At 39.0% G+C, this 26726-nt stretch overlaps 2 protein-coding genes across 2 annotated transcripts in view; one reads left to right on the top strand and one right to left on the bottom strand.

Annotated features, from left to right (window-relative positions):
* Window positions 1–666: 666 nt before the first annotated feature.
* Window positions 667–24859, bottom strand: LOC137294922 (peroxisomal ATPase PEX6-like). Its single transcript, XM_067826093.1, has 20 exons — window positions 23473–24859; window positions 22628–22806; window positions 20183–20223; window positions 18879–19021; window positions 18053–18201; window positions 16614–16734; window positions 15884–15956; window positions 15147–15224; window positions 14410–14561; window positions 14040–14141; window positions 13000–13076; window positions 11008–11146; window positions 10796–10916; window positions 10450–10534; window positions 9646–9707; window positions 9034–9142; window positions 8618–8734; window positions 6974–7051; window positions 4036–4175; window positions 667–3678 (listed from the first exon to the last, which is right to left on the bottom strand). The coding sequence occupies exons 1-20, from the start codon at window positions 24847–24849 to the stop codon at window positions 3542–3544; spliced, it is 3480 nt and encodes a 1159-aa protein (XP_067682194.1). The 5' UTR covers window positions 24850–24859; the 3' UTR covers window positions 667–3541.
* Window positions 24860–25115: 256 nt separating this feature from the next.
* LOC137294548 (general transcription and DNA repair factor IIH helicase subunit XPD-like) overlaps window positions 25116–26726 on the top strand; it is a 50255-nt gene continuing 48644 nt past the window's right edge. The window contains exons 1-4 of the mRNA XM_067825588.1: window positions 25116–25208; window positions 25381–25480; window positions 26169–26246; window positions 26556–26618. Of these exons, the coding sequence (XP_067681689.1) occupies window positions 25204–25208; window positions 25381–25480; window positions 26169–26246; window positions 26556–26618 (246 nt within the window). The 5' untranslated portion in view covers window positions 25116–25203. The remainder of the gene's footprint in view (window positions 25209–25380; window positions 25481–26168; window positions 26247–26555; window positions 26619–26726) is intronic.

Here is a 26726-nt window from a genome sequence, read left to right as displayed (position 1 = left end):
CATGATACTGCTGGAATATTGCTTAAAGCAGTGTAAAACCATACTCGCTCACAACCAAGGACAGTATCCAGCTATCACACCCTTGGCAAGTTGTAAATTGTTAGGGACCAAGACAAAAGAATACATTTAGCTGTATCAGACAAAATCTAAAAAAACCCCATTTATTTCTCATTACCTCCATTGATTACCTCTTGCTCCATACTGTTGATAAAGCCATTTGATCAGGACTGGGATCATATCACGTTAAGACAATGGTCACGGCTGGAGTCGAGTGGTGGGTTAAGCCACTGATCGAGCTTGGAGTCAAGAGGTGGGCTAAGCCACTGAATGAGCCTGGATTCAAGTGGTGTCTTAAGCCACTGATCGAGCCTGGATTCAAGTGGTGGGTTAGGCCACTGATCGAGGCTGGAGTCAAGTGATGGGTTAGGCCACTGATCGAGGCTGGATTCAAGTGGTTGGATAGGCCACTGATTAAGGCTGGAGACAAGTGGTGGGATAGGCCACTTATTGAGGCTGGAGTCAAGTGGTGGGTTAGGTCACTGATCAAGGCTGGAGTCAAGTGATGGGTTAGACCACTGATCAAGGCTGGAGATAAGTGGTGGGATTATGGGGTTATGCCATGTGTCATCACAAGAGGCTGATCAGCTTAAAAGAACAACTACATCATTTGAGTTCAATCAGAGTTTATCAAATCATGATTTCAAATTATAATAAATAAGAGTTAGCACACACTGTACAAAAAAAAATCCATATACATAATTACACACACCGGAACTCTGTAGTTCACTGTATTGCTGACAGACAGCATAGACAGGACATAGTAATGTGATAAAGATTAGCACCACTGACGTGTGATCACCAGCAAACATCTACAACACCTAGTGGACATGAACACAGTGTCATATGATTCAAGATACATGGTTCAAGTTCCAGTTAATACAGAAGGAAATCATATGAATATAAAGGAGTGCTGGACAATAATTTAACATGATAATTTGTAATAACAGCTGATGAAATATTATTTCTTCACCAGCTGACAGGAAGTACTTACACATACATGTATTCATCAGACTACTTCAGTTGTCTCTGAAAGCAGAGGCAGCTCCAGAACTTTGACTTTCTAGCTCCACTGGTGGGACTTATTGTGTATTTGGGATTATACTTTCTCAATTAAGTACAGATTCTCATACTTTCAGGTCTCATTCAGGATTCATTCACAGGTGTGTGAGAAAGGGGTCATAGTCACACAATGTTATCTAATAGCTTGTATCCATTTTGTCTCATTACTTTTAGCTTTACACAGAGCTGGGAAAATTGCAAAGATGGGCCATTTTGCAAAACATATCAGTCACAATACAATAAACTTTTACATTGACTGGTTTCTGGCCCTCTTTGACACTGTAGTGTAAAGAAAGACATTTGTGGGTAAAATTCACATTTTTACAACAAGGAAATCACTTACTGTCTTAACAATTTGTTTAAAAGTTTTCACCATAATAAATGTTGATAAAACAAAATAAATAACATCTATACTGTGCAGATGGATAAAATGGGCGAATTGACAAATATTTCTTTCATTGCTAACATGTAGCAAATGTCCATTGATGATGTTATAGTGAGTGAGTGAGTGAGTGAGTGAGTGAGTTTAGTTATATGCCACACTCAGCAGTATTCCAGCTACATGGAGGCTGTCTGTAATAATCGAGTCTCAATGACAAAATCCAGTGATCAACAGCATAAGCATAGATCTGCTCACACTGGCAATGGAAGACATGTAAACCATGTCAGCAGGCCGGACCACCCAATCCCTTTAGTTGCCTTGACAACCATGGTCTCCTTTTGTGAGGTTACACAACATGTGTTCAATACAATCACACTGACTGGCTATCCTACTCACCTTAACAAAAACAATTCATGTAACATTCCATAAACTGCAATATGTTCACTCATCTCTTGCAAGGTATCTTTTTAGAAAGATAAAAATTGCATACCTAACTATCTCTAAATTTCACACCTACCAATATTTCCACTGTACTACAGTTGCCTGTAAATAATCAAGTCAGGTCAGATGATCCAGCCATTGATATTGTGAAAGATGATCTACACTGTCATTTGGTAAAATAACATGCTGTCAACTAGGTCACTATACATAATAATAATAAATAAACAATATGGCATCTTTATTAGAGCACAGTCTCCAAACATCAAACATTGAAAGAGGTGCTTAAACAGAATCTGATTATTATTACCCTGGATAACTGAAGCTGCCTGATATGCACTAAGAAGGTTGTAGTCACCTGACTTGGGTTATCCACTGGGTTACCCATTTTCTGCTGGGCAAACAGATGCCCTTTTGAACAAAGTCACCTGCCTAAGGTAAGACCACATGTATCATATGCTTTGTTGTGGGGCAGGACTGAAGTCCTAGAAACTCTCAGGAGTGAAGCTACCAATCATGGTCACCCATGTCCAAGCTAAACTTGCTTCACTTTAACTGTTTGGTAACATGAGCTCTGTGCACAGGACCACACATCACCTAATCAATGAAGTTACACCTAAGAAGAAGGATGGTTGGTGTGGAAACAATTCTAAACAAAAATTCCCATGTTTGTCTGAAAGGGACTGATTTAGTACATTGGAATACAGCAATACTTTTTTCAGACACATTGCAATAATTTTTATGAGAATGGTTTGAAGATTATCACTACTGTTTAAAATAATATCTTCACAGACTTTCAGTCACAACACATGTGCTGTTTGTAATTAATTGACAAAATTGCACACTTCATACACTATATATAGTATTAAAAGAACCCAATTATCCAGCTGTTATCTGACATAGTTGACATAGTTTTAGGACTAGGGTATGTAGAAATAGGACCTACTTGTACTGTGAGAAACTGTTTCCAAATTTTGTTTAGCCATTCAGGCTAGCTATACTCAAAGTTACTAGCCCAGAAAATAGTTCACTAATCCGATGTTGGAATGAAGACAGGTTTTATCATTAAGCTGCTAATACCAGACTATAATCCTGCATTAAAAGTGTGTCATAAATTAACAAATCAGACAGAATGATATTTTGCAAAATACCCTCATGAAAATTCACTACCCACTGACTGTAGAGAATCACTGGCCCAACTGGATTTGTACTAGCCACAGGCTAGCAGACCTGTGGTTGTTTTGAACATTGTCTGCTTGTATGATCAATATCACCCACTGTCAAAAACTGCAGCTCTCAATACATCACAATACATATCGGAATACAAGTATATTGCAATCCAATCTATTTTTGCCAATACTTGCCTCCATAATTTAAATACATACATGACAGTTTGAGTTGTGCAGTATACACAGAACCATCAGACAAAGATAAATTTGGAGTGCTGTTTTGGATAATTTCAGATCTCTTGATGACATGGAAACAGTTGTCTGAAATACAGCACTCTAAGTATTTGTTTGGGTTAGATAATTAATTTGAAGTCAATCATATATTGAGGATTTCTTTGTTTTGTCTCAGTTGACAGTTTAAAGGTCATATGGACTATTTTCCTTCAAAGGTGTCTCTGATGTACTTGTAGCGAGCAAGTTCCATTTCAGACACTGATGGAGTGAGTTGTTTCAGAGCATCTAGGAAGTCGACTTCAGACACATCAATAACTGACTGGTCCACTGCTTCACCTGCAAACAGAACAGTCAACAAAGGACACATCAATGCAAGGTTTGTTTCTTGGTGTTCAGATTTGGGGGTGAAAATCCTGAAGCAAAAAATCTCAAGACATTTCAGTTGATGTTTGGACAAATACACCATGTGTCAACCTTACGTTCAATAAGTATAGTCACTTGTAACCATGGAAATCACTTACCTCTTATGCAAAATTTGGTAGTATTGGGAGGAGCAAACAATACAAATTTTTATATATTTTACATAATAAGACAACAAATCAAATAGATTCCTAACGTATAATTTTTTTCCCAGTTATGTCCTCCATTTTCTGTATGCCTGACAGAGTGTTATGATTTGTTTAAACATCTCACCTGCTTCCAACCTCAGTATCTTCCTTTTGATGGCAAACAGCATGGCATCTGATGACAGAGCATAGAAGTCTGCACCTGTCATGTTCCAGGGGCACTTCTCCACAACTGACTTGAGAGACAGACCAGGGTCAAGGTGAAACCTATAGGTGCACACACTGAATTACAGCAAGTATGTTCAGCTATATCACCCCAAGAAACAACACCACACTGGATTCACACCTTTTGCCATGTGGGGATTGAACCCAGACTTGCAGCTTGATAGGCCAGCACTTCAACCACTTGGTTACTACACATCAGATAAATCAGAATATGTACAACATAAAAGCTCTGAACCTTTTTGTCAAATAACAGAATATTTTCACAAGAGGCACAACAGAAGTCTTCAAGAGTGAAAATATCAGCCTTATGAGGTAACAAGTATAATTGGTCCATTCTGGAAGTAGATCCTGCATGGGATATCACATATGAGGGGATGTCAATAGGTTTTGAGCCTTGCATAGAAAAACACAAAATATTGGTATGAACCACATTTATTTTTCAACATAGTCCCATCGTGAGTCAAGACACTTGTTCCATCTTTTCTGCCAGGCGCTGATGCCATTTCTGTAGAAGGCGCCATTTTGGTCCTCAAACCAAGCCTCAGTAGCAGCAATAAGCTCATTATCATCCTGAAATCTACGACCACGCAAGTGTTTCTTGAGATTTGGGAACAGATGGTAATCACTTGGTGCCAGGTCTGGAGAGTAGGGGGGAATGTGGCACTGGGGTGAGTGAGTGAGTTGAGTTTTACGCCGCACTTAGCAATATTCCAGCTATATGGTGGCGGTCTGTAAATAATCGAGTCTGGACCAGACAATCTAGTGATCAACAACATGAGCATCGATCTGTGTAATTGGGAACCGATGACATGTGTCAACCAAGTCAGCGAGCCTGACCACCCTATCCCATTAGTCGCCTCTTACGACAAACAGAGTCACCTTTTATGGCAAGCATGGGTTGCTGAAGGCCAATTCTACCCTGGGACCTTCACGGGTCGTGTGTACTGGAGCATTGTCTTGATGTAGAAGAATACGACGTCTGATCTTGCCCCTGTGCTTCTCCTTGATTGACTGTCACACTTGCCTCAACATTCATTGTTCTTCCTTTTGGTAAGTAATCTATGTGGACGATGCCTTTGCTATCCCAGAAGACTGTCGGCATTACCTTCTGCACTGATCTAGAGGCTTTGAACTTTTTGGTCCTGGGAGAAGTGACATGTTTCCATTCCATGGATTCTTGTTTGCTCTCAGGATCATAGTGGTGGATCCAGGTTTCATCACAGGTTACTAGCCTAAAGTGAAAATCTTCTGGATTCTTGTTGTATCTGTTTAGCATGGAGTTGCTTATGGTGACCCTTGTTTGCTTCATTTCATTTGTCAGCATTCTTGGCACCCATCTTGCACACACCTTAGACATGAAGAATTGTCTTGATGAATCCTTGTGAAATGCCTGTGGTCTCCTCTAACTCGTGGAGTGTGATTCGACGGATTTTCCAGCACAAGTCTATGCACTCTGTCAATGTTTTCCTGACTGGTGCTTGTTGTTGGGCGACCTGGATGGGGGTCATCTTCAAAACTCTCTCTTCCATGCTTAAATTCATTGACCCATCGTTTGATGGTAGCAGATGAAGGGGAAGACTTCCCATAAACTGCAGAAAGCCTTTCTTCAATGTTCTTTGCCGAGTTTCCTTCAAGAACTAAAAACTTAATTACTGCTCTATACTCAATTTTATTCATTTTCACTGCCTTCAGGGGGGGTCTCTTTCTGTCAATGTGAGATGCTCAATAACTTCTGAGAGTAGGATACCAAAACTTATATATCACATCAGCTACAGCCCAAGGTTCAATGTCGTACCATAGGCTGTGACACCTGGGTATGAAAAATGCTCAAGGCTCAAAACTTATTGACATCCCCTCGTACATGAAATGCTGTTTATATACGTATCATGTATAAACATATATTGTCAAGACATATTGCCAACTTGAGTTTGACGGTGTGAAAATTCCAACAACACACCATCAACACCAGTTACAAAGTTGTTTTGTTGTGAATCAGGATAAGTCTCTATTCTCACCAACTTTTCCTTCAAACTTTAGGTGTTGTCAAACTTGAGTTTGATGCATGAAGTGTTGTTCAGAAACAACCAATTGCAGCAAGTGAAAATGTCATGTGACCACACTGAGTTATGGACCTCAAATGACTTGAAACTGTCAACATGTGTTTGACGTGTGAATGCATGAGTTTGACAACTTTTAAAATGTCAACAACATGTGTTGTCAAACTTTCATTTGCTGTTTGAAGGCCACTGAACACAATAATGATGGAGAGAATACTAAACAGTGAGGTGAGAATGCTACAGTGACGTGAGAATGCTACATAGTGATGGAGAGAATGTGACAGTGATGTGAGAACACTACAGTGATGATGAGAAGACTACACTGTGATGTGAGAATACTACACAGTGATGGTGAGAACTGTACACAGTGATGGTGATAACAGCTCACAGTGATGATGAAAATACTACATAGCGATGGTGAGAACAGTACACAGTGATGGTGAAAACACTATACATTACTGGTGAGAACAGTACACGGTGATGATGAAAATACTACATAGTGGTGGTGAGGACAGTACACTGATGGTGGGAATACTACACAGTGATGGTAAGAACACTACATAGTGATGGTGAGAACAGTACACAGTGATGGTGAGAACAGTAAAGTGATGGTGAGAACACTTCACAGTGATGATGAGAACACTACACAGTGATGGTGAGAACACTACACAGTGATGTGAGAACACAATACAGTGATGGTGAGAACACTACACAGTGATGGTGAGAACACTACACAGTGATGGTGAGAACACTACACAGTCATAGTGATGAGCTATTACTCACTTCCTGGTGAGGGATGACAGCACCTTTAGCTGAGCTTCGCGTGTGTCAGGCACACCCAAGTACAGCAACTTGTCAAACCTAAATACAAACATCAGTAGTAATTATGCTGTTTGTGGAACATTAAATGGCAAGTAATATCTATGGTATGCAATTCTTCTTATAATACATCCAAGTAGCTTAGTATAGTGTGTCCTGTTACATAAATTAGGATATTCAAAATATTACAATACATGTATTAAAAATACTAGCATGTTTCCTGATACAGTGTATTGCAACTTCCTCCTTTACTTTGGTCATACATTGAATACTACAGGACCAAAAACATGCTTCCTCTATGTCTGAGATGCCTGTTTCCTTGACTACCAAAATTCCTCACAGCCTGATCATTAGTATCAGGTTTATATTAAGACAAGGGGTCAAAGTACAGGCTTTGGTCTTGTGTCAGGATCAGTGTACTAATATCATGAATATCCTAATACAAGTAAATTATTTCTATATGCACAACATGATATTATTGCATTACTTGTCTCATAGTTGGTTATAGGGTCTTCAGCTTCTGGTAGTGGTAACTGGCGCTGGATTATGTTAAGACTGAGCTCTATGAGGACTGTACCTTCAAGTTGTCACAAATAGCAACCAGACCCTATTATCAACTTAACTCATGTATAACAGGTCAGTCTTTTCAAGATTGGAACATATGGTTACACTATTTATAAACCTCTAGAATCACTCTATTGTTCTCAATGGGTATATTTCTTGTCATATCCTGATGCCCATCCATGAGGGGGCATTACTTTAATATCATCCCTTGGCTGTCAGTCTCATCCCACTTGATCTTCCTCACTGAGTGCCAAATATTGAAATTATATCTGAAGTATACCTTTGGTTGGATTATAAGTTAGATAAAGCATGACCTGGCATTATGAAAAAGTAAGGATGTTTTCCTGAGGGAAATGTCCGACGAAGTTAATTTTTCATAATGCCCATAATTTATCCTATACATTATCAGAGATGTGAATTATAAATCCCTGGGATGTGAATTGTAATCTCCAGGATTAATCAAGATTGATACACCAATTGAAAACGTCCAATATATAATGCTGTTAACTGGTTTTGAACCTGCAACCCTTTTTCTCTAACATGGCAGTTTTATCCACTTGACTAGATGAACAGTTGTGAAGAATGAGACTGTCAATATGAAAGGTGTGTTCCTCACAAGCCAGGTACTGTGGGTGGGACACGTGCAGGACACCGGTAGTGCATGCGTTGTGTGTGCAAAGGCAAGGTGGTGGCTGCGAGTCAGAATCATTTGTTCAATCATTTGTAGGCTGTCCCATCAATGTTGTTCTGCTCAGGGCCTATTGATGTTGATTGTTCTATATTATTTTAAAAGATTTTTTACGCAAAAACAGTTGGTAAGTCAGTGAAACCACACCCACTTGGGTTTACCACAGATTGTAAACCCTGAGAGTCAGGAACATCCCTCCTCACAGGGTTCACAATCTCTAGTAAATTCCTGTAAATACAGTCATGGTTTCTTCTATACATAGCCCATCAGAAAATAATCAGTAGCTGAAACACAGTCAACTTATCTGTCATTTATTGACCCTTGTATGGTGTAAGAGACATGTAACAAATACTGACCTTCCTGGTCGGAGTAGGGCAGGGTCAAGAAGGTCAGGTCTGTTTGTGGCTCCAATGATGAACACATCACAGGACTTGTGAAGTCCATCCAGCTCTGCCAGTAGCTGGGATACAACTCTGTGTAGGATGAAGAGATTAATACCATGCATCATGAGTGTTTCATAAATTCACTTCCAATTCAGGAAAGATTATAAAATTGTGCCAAGTCTCCTTGCAATAATGTCATATATTTTATATAGACATGGGGCTTGTTGGAATTTGCAGTGAGTCACAGATAAAAGGATAGTTAGGTTATGCTGCTAGAAAAGGCTGTCTTGGCTCTATGACTCTCAAGAGTTACGTCTACTACGTTCCTGTCCATTACCCCAAAGATCTCCGCCCCCACGCCACCCTACCATTCTCCGCATACTATTTACCTGTCCATGACTCCTCCTGAATCCCCACTCCGACCCCTGTTTGGGGCAAGGGAGTCCAGCTCATCAAAGAATATCACACAAGGAGTGGCACTCCGAGCTCGCTTGAAAACTGGAAATAACAACATGTGCAATCAATTAACCAATAACCCTCGTGACATGTATTAACAATGTACAGCATCCTACAAGACTATCTTTTCCTATCGCCCAGAGAATTGAGATAATACTCATAATTCATACTGCAATAGATATTAAGGGAATAAACCCAAACCTGCTTAGTATGAGTAAGGAGAAAAAATGGCAGTAGAAATTCAACATTTTCAAGTTTTTTCTCAATTCAATAGATCACTCACTGACAATTTTAGGGGAAAATGAAGAAAAAACCCACAAAATGTAAAAATCTTCAACGAAGGCAGTTTGTTGTTCAGCTTCTGTGATGTTTTTTTGTGATATGTCATATAATACTTCTTGAAAAAGATGAAGCAATGCTACATCATATGGCTTTAATTAAGCAATCAGAATCACTAAAAGCATTCCAGGTAACCTTCCCGATAACATATGTTCTATGGTACGTATTATTTTTACTTGGCACATGTGAAAGATTAATTCTCTTACCCTCTCTGACATTCTCTTCACTCTGACCCACGTACATATTGATTAACTCAGGGCCTTTCACACTAGAACAATAAACAATTATCACATGTACAGAAGTACAAAGGTTTTACACTTTTCACCAAAGAACAGTTCTTGATCTTTGAAGTTCTGTATCTTCAACTACTCTTTATTGACTTGTTTGCATTTTCTGACAGCACAAAAATCTATTCAAAATGTTTGAAGACACTTTGTAAACAACCTGTCCTGATGGGCCAACCCAGTGATTGATATCATGAGCAACAACCCAGGCAGTCTAGGTACAGTGACACACAATTAACCATGTCAGTCAGGATGACCACTCTGGCCATGAAGATGTGGTCACCTTGACTGAACACGGCATCAATCAAAATAATACCAAAGCAGATTTTCCACAGGTAGAAGCAGGTGCTCGTACATCACATGGCAAACTTAAGCTGACTTAAGATGAATGAATGTTGTTTGGGGCTGATGACTGTAGCACATAAGGTCATCAGGTCACCCATCCTAACCCAATTCTTATTACTGAAATAACAATCAAGACAAGGTGGATGCTTAATTTGACCTAGACTTACTAACAAGTGACCAACTATTACCATAAGAGAAAGTGAGAAAGTTTAGTTTTACGCTGTCTACAGCCATATACCAGCTACATGGCATGGTAATTGAGTCTGGACCAGACAATCCAGACAATCAACAGCATGTGCATTGATCTATGCAATTGGAATATGATTACATGCATCAGTGAGTTTGAGCACCCGATTATTATCATCATAAGAACTAGGTTACCTGAGGAAGTTTAGAGAACACTCTGTTGCCACAGCTTTAGCCAGGAGGGTCTTCCCTGTTCCTGGAGGCCCATACAGCAGCACACCTAGAGGGGCATAGCACAGTGAGTGAGTGAGTGAGTGAGTGAGTGAGTGAGTGAGTGAGTGAGTGAGTGAGTGAGTGAGTGAGTGAGTGAGTGAAACCTCACTCACTAATTTACCATGCTTACATCTGCAGATAGATACACTGTCACTGGCAGTAGGCATTTCTAAATAAGTATTTACATACAATACAATATCCCAGTCCCTGTAAAGTAAGGTTTACAATCTTTGTTTAAAAACCAGCAAGTTCCTTGTTTGCACTATACCTGATCTCTTCAGTCCAGCTGCTAACAGCTCAGGATGCTGCAGTGGTAACTGTACAGTATCCAAGATGTCCGACTTGACGTCTGCTAGACCTCCAACATCCTTCCATGTAACATTGGGAATCTACCAACAGACACATTGGGATAACAGGACAGGAATAAACAAGAAGCTTAAGATGAACAGAACATGTTTTTTCATTTAATTAATGAGCTACCTTTGGTGCCCCGATGGTGTCAGAATGTGCAGCCTGCAGTTTGTCCAGTGCCGTGTCAACATCTGTCTGTTCAATGACCACCCCAGCTGAGACTAAGTCCTCTTCTGTTTCCAGGGTAACACCAGATGACCATTCAGCACTGTAGAGTCAGAGAAAGTAAGTGACTAGTTCTATTGTAACATTCAATATCTTGAATACTTGGGAATGCAAAGAATGGACTCCGCATAAGGAAGTCAATTCTGGGACTTCAGAGGGAGACCAAGAGGTCTATACATGGACTTGTAGGGGTGACTATTGAGGGAAAACCACTACTGTGATACTGATAGTCTATTGCAACATACTATTGCTATAGTCAGCCCATTGTGACCAACTATTGCAATACAATTATTATTTATTGTTATTATCATTACTACTATAATAGTTTTTTTCTACTTTAATTGTCTCATTTGAAGCAATTGTAGACATGAATATGAGAGTGAGTATCGTTTTATGTCACTTTCAGCAATATCACAGAGGACACCAGAAAGGGGCTTCACACATTGTACCCAAGCAAGGAATCAATCCTGGGCCTTCAGCATGACGAGCGGACGCTTTAACCACTAGACTACCCCACCGCCAATAATTCATATGAAATATTTCAAAATAAGCCTGCACTTTCTAAAAGGCAGAAGTTTTCTATACACATTGCCAGTTTCATTGAACTTCCAGAACTCAAACTTCTTCACACTAAGACTTTTCCAGACTATTCTCAGTTTCAAACTCAGAGTTGCATGCTGTGTTTGCCATCATGTTTGTTTAGGTGAGTTAGCTTTTACACCACACTCAACAATATTCCAGCCATATGGTTGGGGTCTGTAATCAATCGAGTAAGGACTAGACAATCCAGTGATCCGTGCAATTGGGAACCAAGTCTGACCACCCAATACTGCCATGTTTGTCTAAGAGGTAACAGGTGTAGATAACTCTAAATCAAGTGCACAAATCTGGTGCTTCCTCTATTTTGTGCTGCGCATTTATCAACAGAAGTCAATTACTAAACTATCAAAAGTCACATGTACTATCGATTACCTCAATAGTTTTCCCTTTCTATCACCGATTCATTGTTCATCCATTGGAATCAATCCATAATTCAATGTATTGTTACAGTCCTTTTGACTTGTCATCTTTCAAACCTCAGATGGACAAACCATCATTTTCAGTGGAAGTAGGCTTTTACCTTCTGCATTATTAATGAATACTGAAGTGCAGTAAGGACATCCTAGAGGTAAGAGCTAGTGACTATAATCACAGCCTGAGACTGACACTTGAGTTAGACTCCTGGCTCCTGTCATATATAGACTGCATAATGCTAAGAGTTTACAGAGCTGAAGAACAAAAACAGTGTCTGGTGTATGACATATATGGATATCTATACAGTGCTGTAGTGCATTCCATCTACATGCATGCTTAGAGTTTTTTTGTTTTTTGCCCTTGATCATTGGATGTCGATCTCAACAATACATTGTTCCAGATTTCATGGGTATATTGTTTTATGTTTTCCCATTCTCACAAGGTACCCATTTACAGCTGGGTGGACTAAGACACATAGTCACAGTACTTTGTCCAAGTTTGCTGCATGTTGCTGGACGCGCATCTAGGTGTTTGCATGTATTCATGTGGAAACCAGCCTCGCCTTTACAATGGATCGGTTCATTTAAGTGCTGGTGTTGTGTTGTACATTAGGAGTTGTTACAACACTAGGGATTATGACTTTCAAAACTTGTTCTAAAACATCACTGCTCAGTGGCAGGGACAAAACAATCTACATGGACTTTTAAAGATTATTTACAGATCATCCTAACATAGAAGCATTTGCCCAAATAAACCTCCTCGATAAAAGACTATCACTCTACAATGCTGAGGTATCAAATGTTATTTGTTACAAAAACAAATTTAATGTGCATTCACACTAATTTGCTATCTTTCTTCAGTGCTATGAAAAGCAATGCATACCACAATTTGAGAGCCTTTACATAGGCCTGTCTTTTGGCATGGCCAACCAGTGCAACAAGGTCACCCAACACGAAACCCTGAAACAAAGACAATAGCCATATTAAACCATAGGAATCCAATGGCATAGCAAAAATAATATATTCAAAACAGCAATTCCAGAGGACTAACTGGTAAGAGTACCGTTTGATTCAAGTCAGAACAAGCGTTTGCCACTAATGCATAACTACTGCATAATCTCCAACTGTAGGTTGCTGACATAATTGAAGACATTGGGTACAATGTTTCATGTGATATAGCGTTTACATAAGTTTGAAAAATGGTCAAAGAGTGATGGTGACCTTGAAGATAAGGTCAAGGTCACCCAAATTGACTGCAACATCCACAAATACAGGCTGTCAACATATTCGAAGACACTGGATACAACAGTTCATGAGACACCTCGTTAACAGGTGCTTGGAGATAGTTCAAGTGTTATGGTGATCAGATCAGATGGTTACACAAGCACATGAACAAGACTACGAGATGTCTGACTTTCCTCATGTGAAGCTGCAAGGGTTTAGCCAGTAAGAATGATGACATAGGGGCCTTACTCAGAGAGTGTGGGTTCGAATCCTGGATGTGACCCATCCCTAGAATTTGTATGTTACTGAGAAAATATAATCCCATAAAACAGCATATGCAGCAAGTGACAATATTCTTAAAGGCATTATCTCTACCCCATCTCAAGCATCCAACAGCTGTGATGATCAGTATATGAACTTAGCCAAACTCCAAGCCAGACATAAGGGCTGGTAACTTCAAAATGTAGTCAGCCCAAAATAGATTTAACCAGACCTCCACCAAGATACGATGAATTTACTGACATATAGGCAACAGGTGGTGAGACAGGCCTTATTTCATACACTGTGATTACTGTGATTTCATCACAGTGCAAAGTTTCATCTTCACAGGTCTGGTGGTTTCAGAGACCTTGAGAATGCTAAGTCATCAAACAGGCAGAAATGAGCAAGTTCAAAGAATAAGTAGTGGATTGTACTTACAGCAGTTCTCTGCGCTATCCTGGGCAGGGATAAGTCAGCAGACGTCACCTCAGATTCCATCAGACCATGTACAATCTCCCTTCTCTCCAACTCACTTGGGGTCTGTAGGTGTAAGAGTAGGAAATAACAGCTGGGGAGAGGGAGATGAGTAGAGTCAGCATTGAAGATAAGTGAGTGAGGGAGTGAGTTTAGTTTCACACCACTGTTAGCAACGGCACACCAAAATAGGGCTTTACATTGTATCCCTGTGGAGAATCAAACTCAGGTCTTTGACATGACAAGAGAAGGCTTCAACCATTAGTCTAACCCAATACCATGTATTGAAGATGAGAAGAAACCTTCAGATCATATTTGTGTGCATGCTCCGTACCTCCATCTTGATATCATGTAAAAACGCTTCCTGCATGTCCTGTGACAGTAGCTGTGCATTGTGGGTGGTTGCTATGACGATGAGAGGAAACTCCTGTGGCTGCTCCGTCAGCTCCAGAATAGAGTTGTGGAAACTGCTGATCACACGTGGATCTGAAAGATGGACAATTTGATATGTAACAAACAAGTGCTGAGATCACAAACGAAAAGCCAATGTGCAAACTGTATGAATCTGAGTAGATATGATTTTAAACCTACCGTGTCATCCTCTGTCTTCAACACAGGATTATACATATGATTGTTGTCATACCCTGTATACACACAATTTTACATGTCTGCTATGAAGGGTTATACAGCTGATCACATTGGCACGTCATTTTGCAATGGCCATTGTGCAGGGTTATAACTTCTTCCTTTTCATTGGATCTATTGTGTGTAAATAGGTAGGTGCGAAATTTAGTAATGACTAAGAGCAAAATATTGTGGAATAATGAAAACTGTAACTTTGATATGTATTTTATTGATGATTCATAAGAAAGTGGCTGTAACTGTCATAAACTTTCAGGTAGGCGTACTGCTAACTTGTAACATCGTCCTGACAGGGCACTGATGATCTGAAAAATACTTTAATGAAATTGTGTCTCATAGATAAGCTGTCCCCCATATACAGACTGCTTTTTTTTGTCCTAAAAATTTCAGCTTATATACAGTATATATGGTATTTGATATATGGCCTACCCTCTGATGCTCCATCCCGCTCTTTGCCAACAACATGGATGTTCTTTAACAGCAGGATACATGGTGAGTATACGCCAGCTAAAATCAAGACAGGACACCAGAATAATAGTGAGTGAGTGAGTTAAGTTTCACGCCACACTCAGCAATATTCCAGCTATATGGCGGCGGTCTGTAAATAATCAAGCCTAGACAATCCAGTGATCAACATGAGCATCAATCTGTGCAATTGGGAACCGATGACAAGTGTCAACCAAGTCAGCAAGCCTGATCCCTTTAGTCACCTCTTACGACAAGCATAGTTGCCTTTTATGGCAAGTATGGGTTGCCAAAGGTCTATTCTACCCTGGACCTACACAGGTCACATAGTCACACATGTTGTTATAGATACTTCAGTCTGACTTAGATGTATGTTTGGAATTCTAAATTAAATGTTCATTGGAGACAAGTTGGGAAACAAACTAATCTTTGAAATTAGTAATCCATTTTCTTTTTTAATGTTCCTATTTTCTAATATCAAGGTGTAAAACAGTATCACTGTTCATTAAACACATTAAAGCCACACCATGTTAACAGATCTAAGTCATGAAATATGAAATAAAGGTTACCTCTTCACAGCAATATTTACTATAATATTGTTTGCTGATATCTGATAGTAAGACTTAGTCAAAACACTGACTCATTATCTTAATAAATCCCCTACATCCCATCAAGGTGTGAGAATATATTGTCAGACCCACCTGCCAGGAAGGCGTTCTTGATTCGACTCTCAGTTGCCCCAGCAGCATCCCCCGTCAGATGGTGACAGTTTACCTGGAGAATTTTAATGTTCATCTATAACTGATGGCTGAGTGAGTCTGGTTTTTACACCACTTTTAGCAATATTCCAGCCATATCATCACCAGAACTGGGCTTCACACATTGTACCCATGTTCAGAATCTAACCTGAATTTAAGCATTCTGTAAGTGAACAAACTGGCATCAAAGGTACTGAAGCTTACCTTTAGTGAAAATGTATTAAATATTTTCTTGATAAGATAAGAATATTTCAATTTACACTGAATTGACTTCACATCATGACTATTTATATTGAAATGTTCTAAAAAGATAGGGGTGGTGGTGGTCCCTTCATGTGATATTGCTGGAATATTGAAAGTGGTGTAAAACCATACTCACTCACTCACTCCAGGTGTGTGATTACAGTATTATAGAAACTGATGTTGGATCATGTTCATCATGTTGATTATACTGAATTATGTTGAATTAAAATTGTTGAATTATGTGCACAATGTATACATAAAATCATTGGGAATGTTTCCATTTGCTTAAGACTTCATTCTCACCAGTTTAAGCAAAGGTACTATCACATTAATCATTAGTTATAGAGATAATATGCTGTGATTACATTCATAAGCCACACACAGATATCAATACTATGACTGAATGTTACCATGAAGTTGCCATGGTTACCTGATTGACATGTAAACACAGTCTCCTAGCAACAGTGGATACAACTGTGGTTTTCCCACATGCTGACGGACCAGACAACAGAACAGATGGAGGTAGCTCCTTCAACCGAGTGTTATCATATCTGGATATAAACATGATTCAGAGTTGGGTGATGTTGTACAAATCAGCCTAAGCACTACAGAAGTCTGTGTTAAAGTATGGGAGTTACAATCACTTCAGTGCTATCATGGCTTTGTACAACAACATTCTGTGTTTTTATTCGTCAGGAGTCATGAAAAAGGAAAAAATAATGTAATTTTCTGAAAAAAAAATTGATATTTTATACTTATCCTGACTCATGCTTATTTCCTTGTCTCGCACTTCTATCCAAAGTTTTAGTGGAACACTTGAAATCCCTTGAAGTTTCCTTCTTCAAAAGAGGACGCAAAATCATACTCACCCACGAGTACCCTCCATTTCCTCAATATTTTGGCGCCAATACTGGTCACATGACTGTCCATATTGGTTGCTCTCTCCTTTGACCAACAGGAAGGTTGTGTGGGCGACTTGTAGTCTCTATGTGGCACTTTTCTCTTTTTTATTTCAGACTTTTATCCAGATTTTGTTGTATATGGTTTTCGGTCTATATATTCCATTTTCTATGTATTGTCATCATGTTTCATATTTTGTTTACATTTTGATCAAAACTTATTTTCAGCGTCTGATCCACACCATTTATGCCCATCTTGCACTACAGTTCCACTAAAACTTTGGATAGAAGAAGGAGATGAGCAAATAAGCATATGTCAGGATAAGGAAAACTAACATGAGCTCTGCAGCTCACCATAAATTTCTGGATTATTTTGTAAGGTAAGAAATACACATTGATCAGAGTTAAAACATATCATGTACAGAACAATTTAACCCTAAACAATACAAATGAGCAACACAGTAGGTTTGTATATATACCTGTACTCTGCATCTTTTAAGATCATGCTCATTTTTATCCACCTGACAAAGTATACACAATTAATAATCTGAATTGAAATTATGTGAAATTCAGAAATTACCAACAAAACTTCTGTGATGCAAAAAGCAAAACTATTTGGAACCAACTATCTTCTTGAACTAAGTATCATCCATACATGGAAAATGACTGAAGCTGAATAATAAAGTAGGTTGGTGCATAAGAAATCAAATAAAAATATCTGATAACTCCTAGGAGTATGACTCCTGAATATGGAACAATTTTTCTCATCAGTAGTTAATATATGAGTTCCAAAGTGACCTTCTTGAGGTCAAGGTTCTCCATTCTAAACTAACAGAACAAGATCACCCTTGTAGGACTCACAAGCAATGTACATATTCTCATTCTCGCTACATGTTCCTATGGCTAATATTGTGATGAGGCTATAAATAACAAATACATCCTGCAGGTTTCTGAAAGTGTGTTGACTGACCTCTTGCTGAGATGAGGCATCAGTATTGACTCCAGCTTAGTGATGGTGCTGTTGAGTCCAGGACATGTCAGTTGCTGCCAGTAGCTGGGTTCTGACTCTGCAAAATACTGGTAGGCAATCTGTGGAACATAGCTGTGGACAGACCCCACCTGCAAAATGTGTACACCATTGAAATGGCAAGAAGTATGTGGAAATCCACTATTCCTCTGTGTACCTATGTCCTTTTCACAGATTATGTCTGGCACAGTCAATCATACAACAGGTGAATTCTGAAGAACTTGTAGATTGTTCATTGTGTATATAAGACAAACTTGGTTCATGTTGTACACAGTAAGCATCAGATTTGTTGACATATAGTTACCATGGTTATCAGGTGTTTGATACTGCCATGTGGCATGTGGAAACTCTGAAATGTTTCTGAACGAGTCAATGATCTGCCAACAGTTACACATAATAAGAAAATAGTTGCTGCTAATTCTAATGGGCATTGTACCAGATTTCATCACTATATAAGGACATCCAAGATACAATCTCCCTAAAAACAAATCATGTCACCAAAAGCCTCTCTATGAGAAGAGGTAAGCCCTCAAGGTGATCTAGTCACCATTTTCCCCATGATAATTGTTTTTCTTCTAACATTTGAATTCTAGATCAACTAAGTATGCATGACAGACAACAAGATACCCATAATGCACTTCAATGTAATTTTCTGAATAAAATTGATATTTACTGCATGTAACACTGAGTAAACATTTTCTGATTCAACCTGATCACATTATAAAGACAATGCCCATTGTTCTGAATGTAATAGTTACGAAGTGTTAACCTGAAGCAGTCTGGTGTTGAATGAGTCGACCATACAGGCCACCAGATCAGGACGGCATGGCTCCACCCTGGTCACTTTGAAGAACATTACTGGGAACCTGATACCAGTGTCCAAGCTGGAGGTCTGCCAGAACTGAGGGTCATCTGAAATTAAGACAAAGTCAGACCAGAAATCATACAGAACATAAAACCCACAAAACTTTGACCTGTTCTGTGTATACATGTCCTGAAACACACACAAGTTGATCATGGTTTCAAAACCACTGTAGTAAAATCTATGCAAAATGTCAGAATCAAATCTAAAATTGAAATTAAAACTATACTTGATTGATGTTAGAACTAATATTAGATGCTCACTCAAAACCATGGTAACTAAACTAATAACATGGAAGAGGTTTTTATAGTTAAAGGTGTAGGTGAGCTGTCGTATTTTACCATCTTTTCAGAACAAATACCCTACCAGAATCCAGAAATTCATCACTTTTCATACAGTCTTGTTGCATCACTAGTTTAACATAATGACTGTACCCAGTGGGTGACCAGGCTATTTTATGATACAAGTTTGTATAGTGCACAATCCAGTATACGGCAGCCATAGAAGTCCAGGTCAGAATTGGTCTTCAGTAACCCATGATTGCTACAAGACGCAAACAACAGGGTCTGGTGATCTGGCTCTGAGATTTGGTTGACAAATTGTGTAGATTGACGCTAATGATGTTGATCAGTGCATTGTCTGGTCCACTCGATTATGTACAGACCACGGCCTTATAGCTGGAATATTGCTGACTGTGGTGTAAAACTAAACTCACTCTCACTTACTCCAGTTTAAAGATGCTCAATATCTATTTTAGCTACCTAGTGAATACACAACCCAAATTAAGTGTGACGTGTTTAAAGGTTCACAGTCTTATTACAATGTCTGCAATCAAGTGTGATCATATGACAGTCTTACAAGCAAAGTGTGTGCAGCTAGCCGTGGAATCAATTTCATCGTCATGCACTTGCACTAACGTACATCTACTCCCCTTTGACAGACCAAATGGGTATTGCCGAGCACTGCTTACTTCTTGTAAATACATTCTCTGCGTGGGTCCATTTTATCTGTGTTTGCCAGTACTCTCCACACCTGACTGCTTAATTCATCTGATTTGTCACACTGGACATTGGAACTGACTGCCGTGATTACCAAAACTTATTTCATCTTCAGGCGAACATTATTTATTACTTAATCCAAGACAAATGACACTACCTTAGACGCTAATGATGTTTATGATACTGAGAGGTTCTTTTTGACAAAATACTCACCTGAACTCTTGATAGCAAAAACATCTCCATGACTTGCAATTCTGAAATAATAATAAAGTATGAATATACTATGATTTAAGCATTTTCATGGATATACGAGGGCTGTTCAACAAGTAATGGCATCACCATTATCATATCTATATATCAAACATATTTATGGAAGGCCTCAGATGATTTCTAATCAACTGACTAAGTTTTGTGAAGTCATATCCAATATAAGTGAGGTTGTGACATCACAATGTGATGATGTCATAACAGTGATTAAAAAAGATGGAATTCAGCAAGGAAAACCATCTGTGTTATCATGAGATCACAGTTTTCATGTACATTTGGTTAATGTCTGTAGGGACCATACTCCAACATATAGGACAGCTGCTGGGAGGTTGACTGATTTTAATTGTGGGAAGATTGTGTATGGAACAGCCTGAGCTTGACTCAGTCCTATGTGTCCAACATACATCTGTGGATGTCAAGGGTCACACATCAATCAGACTGCTCTCAAGCATGGTGCTCCTCAGGGTCAGTTCTGGGTCCTATTTTGTTTACTTTGTATATATGTGAGCTTGGTCAACTGATTGTTGTCAGTGAGGTAGGTCAACACTTGTATGCAGATGATACACAACTGTTAAAGTCTTTCGGTGCTGAATACTCTCAGTCGAATCTTCTAAACATGGCGGTCTGCATTGATGACATCAAGCAATGGATGAACTCAAATATGCTCAAGCTGAATGATAGCAAGACAAAAGCTTTACTATTGGGTACGCTCCAATCATGCTTGTCAAGGAGTCTGACATTCAGTTTTCAGACAACATCAAGAACCTATTGGACAATAAACTCTCCATGGAAGCTAACATCAGTCAGACGATCAGGTCCTGTCACTACCAGCTATGAAACATCAGGGCTATCAGGCACCTTCCTCCTACAAATGCAGGCCATTCTCTTGTGGTGTTATCGCGACTGGATTACTGCAACAGTCTCCTGGCCAACATATCAAATGAGCAACTCCTGAGGTTGCAGCGTGTTGAAAACACTGCAGCCAAGATTGTTTTGAGGAGCAAGGAATAATCCCATATATCTCCAACTCTAATCCAATTTCACTGGCTTCTTGTTCATGCCAGAATTAAATACAAGATACTGTCCTTAGCATATCAATGCTTTCATAATTTTGCTCCAGTTTATCTGTCAGACCTCATAACACTATCCACTACCACAACAACTCCAATCTGCAGACCTGTGTCTCCTCTGTGTTCCAAAACCAAAGAATAGATGGTTTGATAAAAGATCCTTTCCTTCAATGCACCAACATTGTTAAATGAACTGCCTATTGACTTGAAAACAATTGAAAATCTGTGTACTTTTTCAAAATGACTTTAAAGACCTACCTGTTTACCCACTCTTATAACACAGCCTAATCTTGCCTCCTATTACAAACTTAGAATATATATCTCAAGACTTTTGTCAGAGCTATGAGCATTTACCTAGTGAATGGGGTTCAGCGCATTATAAATGAACTTATTATTATTATCGACTTCACTTCATGATGAACACCGCTTAGGACATGCAAAATGAGAATGTAATGACAACTGTCAGAAATGCATACATGAAGATCTACTTTCAACAATGCGTGGAATTAGTTCATCATTGGACATATCACTTGGCACCACATACTCAATCTTTCATGACCATTTGAAGTTCAGGAAGATTTGAAGAAGACCTGCTCCACCATGACAATGTGCCTGTGAGTCCCCACAAGACAAAAGCTGTCACAGAGTATATAGACAGCCAGGGAATGACGATTGTGCCTCATCCTCCTTATAGTCCTATCCTAGCACCATGTGACTTCTGGCTTTTCCAAATATTGAAAGAATGACTGGCTGGCAAGAAATTTTCATGGATACAAGACCTTTCAAAAGCTGATTTCAGAACTCAGTAATTACTGCATCAAATTATGCCTAGAGAGAGGAGGGGGGTAATTTGATGGAATGTGAAAATTTCAAATTTGTATGTTAATGCAGTATGTTTTCACACTCTTCTTGCCATTACTTATTAAACAGCCCTCATATGAAGGACATTTTCTATGATGGCAACAATTACAGTAATAGTTTACTGCAAGAAAGAACATTGTGCACAGAATAAGAATACGATCTGATGGTCAAACTTGGCCATTTGGTTGATGCCTGTTATCAACTGCAGAAATCAATGCTTATGACATCAATCACAGGACTGCACAGTTAGAACTTGATCATTTACAGACTGCCACACTATAGATGTAACACTGCTGAATGCATCAGATAATAACAAGAATGGTAAATGAGGAAGCACACCTGATCATTAACATGAAGAAGATCTGAACTCTGAGATAATTGCAAGTTTGTCTATGTTCTACAATGTTAAGGTCACCAATCATGTCCACATTTCCCGGACTTGAGTGGTCATCAGTATTACCTGGCCACCTGGAAGTACTTCTTGAGGGCCTCTGTGTAGTTCATGCGGGGACTGTAGTTGGGGGAGTTGATGATGGAGATGTGCACCTCCGAGGCAACAGGCAGGCTGGTGTCCAAAGAGGAGCTGAGGGAATGGCTGCCCTCGTCAACATCGCTCTCCAGGGATTCATCAGACAATTTCTGTCATGAATATATCAGACAGCATTTACAGATTCGAACGAACGAACGGCAAAATGAGAATTTTATGACATGTTGAGGGACTTATTTGTTTGACACATATCATCTCTATCTGGCAGAGCCTCGTTTCAACAGCACATAATTAATTTATGTTTCTCATGTGTATGGTATCAATTCAATCATCGTGAACATAAGATAGTTACCAACATAACAGTGTTCGTGGAAGGTTTTGAGAGAGCATGTGCAGAAATAAGACAATAAATATATAGTCCAAGACTTTTGCACATGAAATTTTCATTACAATCCTGAATCATTTCAAAATGTGTTAGTTCTTTATCTGTAGCTGTTATAAGGTACTGTTTCAAATTAAGTAGATCAGAATCTATGCGTTCAAAACGTGTGCAAAATATTTTTTGCGTGATTTTATTATTTTGTGAGTGAGAAAAACGCAGGTTTCTGCTTTAACGCGAACACTGAATAATGAACTGATTAATATTTATCAAATGAATGTGAAAAACAGCCAGAAACCTTTTTCAGATGGCACAAGTAGGGTGGCCAAGTGATTTGCGAATCATGATTCTGGTGTTCTGTGTCATGATATTGCTAAAAGCTGCATAAAGAACTGTCACTGTGTGTGGAGAAAGATGAAACAATAAAGGAAACATTTACCTCACAGACCAGCACAGGGTCCTCATTGAGAGGAGGAGCTGAATGAAGATTGAACCATAACAGAGCAGAAATGAAAACCTTTTCTGATCCACTCAGATGTCTTGCAAGGCATTTGACAGTTACAACTTTCTGTTTTGGCAATTTATGTGATTCTAGTACTGGAGAAGTCACTGGATCATTTCCAAGGCGGTTATAACTTCCAACCAGCATACTTAATGGCTCTTCAGTCTCTGTGTTGACATTATCTGATAGAGACACTTTCAAAATACTGCCTTCAAATAACCCATGCTGCAGCATCAGTTTCTTCGGTATACCAATGAAATTATGTGGATCCGAAGTTCTCTCTAAATCTTTCCCAAGAATTTTTCTCCACTGCCGGTCTTGTTCAACAACAAAAGAATTGAATGTTATGAGAACAGAACTGGACTCCAGGCTTGATGCACTGCCTGATGTATGACGACTCCTATCAGTTTGATTGCTTACTGTACTGATAGATCGACAAAAGTCTGAAACATATAGATTGTCAGGTTTTGACAATAGATGTTCAATTGTAGCAGTTGACAGACGTTTTCTCCTGTCAGCAATAGTCTGGTTTGTGAATTCATCATAGAACAGTACAATCTCTGTGTTGACAGTGATAACTCCCTGGTGAAGTGGAGTGCATTCTACAACCTTCATTGCGCTGAACCAACTATTCTGAAATGTATTGTCTTCCAGAAATAAGGGTGGGTATGGAGCAAGGAAATCCTGGTCCTTCTTGGCAACAACTTCATGCTGGATGATTTCGGTAATGATTCCATTGCTGAATTTGTTATTTCGCAACCAGGTGTAGGCTTCTTTGTCAGATACTGCAATCACAACTTTACGGAGAGGAAATAACCGGATTTGTCTGAAGTATACTACATCATTCAAACTTAGCTTGTAATGATCAAGGAAGTCGTCGCTACATAGCAGACGCGGCCTCTTCCCGTGATGTGGTTCTTCCTCATCGTCTGCTACGTCAGCTAATAACGAAGCTGACAGTTCAAGATCAAGAGGATCACGTACCCACACATATGTAAGGATTTCGGAGCTGAATCTGTAACAGACATTATCACTGTAAGGGGGCAACTTCAATTCACCAGACACTGAAGATGATGGTGATTCAAAACCACTTGACATACTCAAGTTCAAACCAGAAACGTCATTTTTCAACTGGTGGCGTACACTAAGAGCAGCAATGACACACGTACAGTCGTCTGCAATATTGAGATCATTTGCACCTTCTCGCGACACAAATAAGTGTAGAGGGTGATCATTCCTTTCTAACCGAGCTGCAAGTATTTCTACCCGCGTGTTTCTTCTTGCTGCTGCCATTTCCCCAATGGGCGCAGCCATTTGTAAATAAAGCGCCACCTCGTGACTGACCGGTGCATTACAAAATGAACCCCATAAGATATTTTCACTATTATTTGCGTCACTTTTTGTACGTTTTGTTATATCAGTATAACGACAGCCTCAAAAAGGCATGTTGTTGCTTCATAGAATAGAACTGACTACAACAATTGATGACAAATGTTCTATTTGGTATACTTTCGTAAACTATAGCTGGATAATAGGATATTAGTTTACAGGTAACTAGTAATATTACCCCGCACACACATATCCGGTGTACACTTCCGGAAAGCATGTTTTGCTGTGTTTGCATGTAGTTTCAAATGCTCAATTTGGTGCCGTGACAAGCAAGCCACAATGAAGTACGCTTTATGTCAATTTGTTTATGCCTGTTTCTTTTGATTATTGACAAAATTAATTTGCCGAATAGTGATTTTGGTGTATTTTTAATTTCCAGTATAAACTGTAAAACATGATACAGGTGATAAACCAACCTGAATGCAGTGTCTAGTGATGTTAAATTTGTAATTCCAGGTTAAATGTAGATGGCCTGCTGGTGTATTTTCCATATGATTACATTTACCCGGAGCAGTATCTGTACATGCTTGAGCTCAAGCGTTCTCTGGACGCAAAGGTAACGGTTCTGTGCTGCCAGTGAACTGCTCATTGTGTTTCTCTGCACGCCTAGAGTACGATCAGACAGATACGTGTGAAACTTGAGAATGTGAAGAAAAAATCAGTTGTTGTTTACACATTGAACTAGAAAATATTAATCATTTACGATGCTCAGTGTATCGGTATGATTTATGCTTAAACATTTTACCAACATCGATGAGTACCAGAGACCACATACTATATATTATATGGTCTCTGCTAGTACAACAGCACTATCAGCTATAAATGATAAGACTACATGAAAATATTTTCACTATGAAGGCTGATTATCATCAGATGCTGAGTGACAGTCGAGATTACGATGATTTCTAATGCATAAAACTGTTATTGCCATCAGATGAGTTTAACCTGTTGCCATTCATCTTTTTAGAAACCTCTAAGAAACTTAATAGTTCAGAGTTTGTGATGCTGAAATTTTGCTGTTTACCATATGATTTCTTACCTTGTTGACAGAATTATATGATTATTAACTACAGCAACAATGGGTTACATGTGGTTCATGCACTAAACATAATACAGTCCATATAATTCATTCCTCATTGTCAATGAAAGAAATCATTTTCATAATGCTGACTGTGGGATGGTTGAAGTCATTTGCCATCATATTCATCTTTATCAACAAAAACTACAATATCTTATTTATCAAGGGCCACTGTGCACTTGAGATGCCATCCGGAACAGGCAAGACTGTGTCTCTGCTCTCGCTGATCGTCTCTTACATGAGGGTAATACCATTTCCTCTACTTCCTCATTTGATGGGAATAATAAACGTCATCTTCAGCTGAAAGGATTGAAATTTACTTAAGCTTAAAGTTTTGAAATTTTCTGAAACTGAAAGTGTTGAAATTGTCTCTAGCTTTACATATTGGAATTCTGTGTAGCTAAAAGTACTGAGTCATGTTTTAAGGGTATTCATGACTAGGGGTATTGAATGTCAGCATTGTCTCAGTGTATTGAGCATTGTAAAGGATTCAGTGTATTGAACATCACTGTAAGCTGACTGAAACAAGAAAGCTGTTTTTTGTCTGTTTAAGGCTCATCCTCTGGAAGTGAACAAGCTAATTTACTGCTCCCGGACAGTACCTGAGTTGGACAAGGTAAATAATCAGAAGTTACTTATATTTTTATGCATGGCTTCCATTCTATAAGTTGATGTGTGATAATCAAAGTAATCATGTAATAAATGGTACCTATACCATGTGTCC

The sequence above is a fragment of the Haliotis asinina genome, chromosome 8, assembly GCF_037392515.1.
Source record: "Haliotis asinina isolate JCU_RB_2024 chromosome 8, JCU_Hal_asi_v2, whole genome shotgun sequence".
Taxonomy (NCBI): Eukaryota; Metazoa; Mollusca; class Gastropoda; order Lepetellida; family Haliotidae; genus Haliotis; species Haliotis asinina.
The sequence above is the reverse complement of the archived record's forward strand: the minus strand, read 5'-3'. Positions and strand labels throughout refer to the sequence as shown.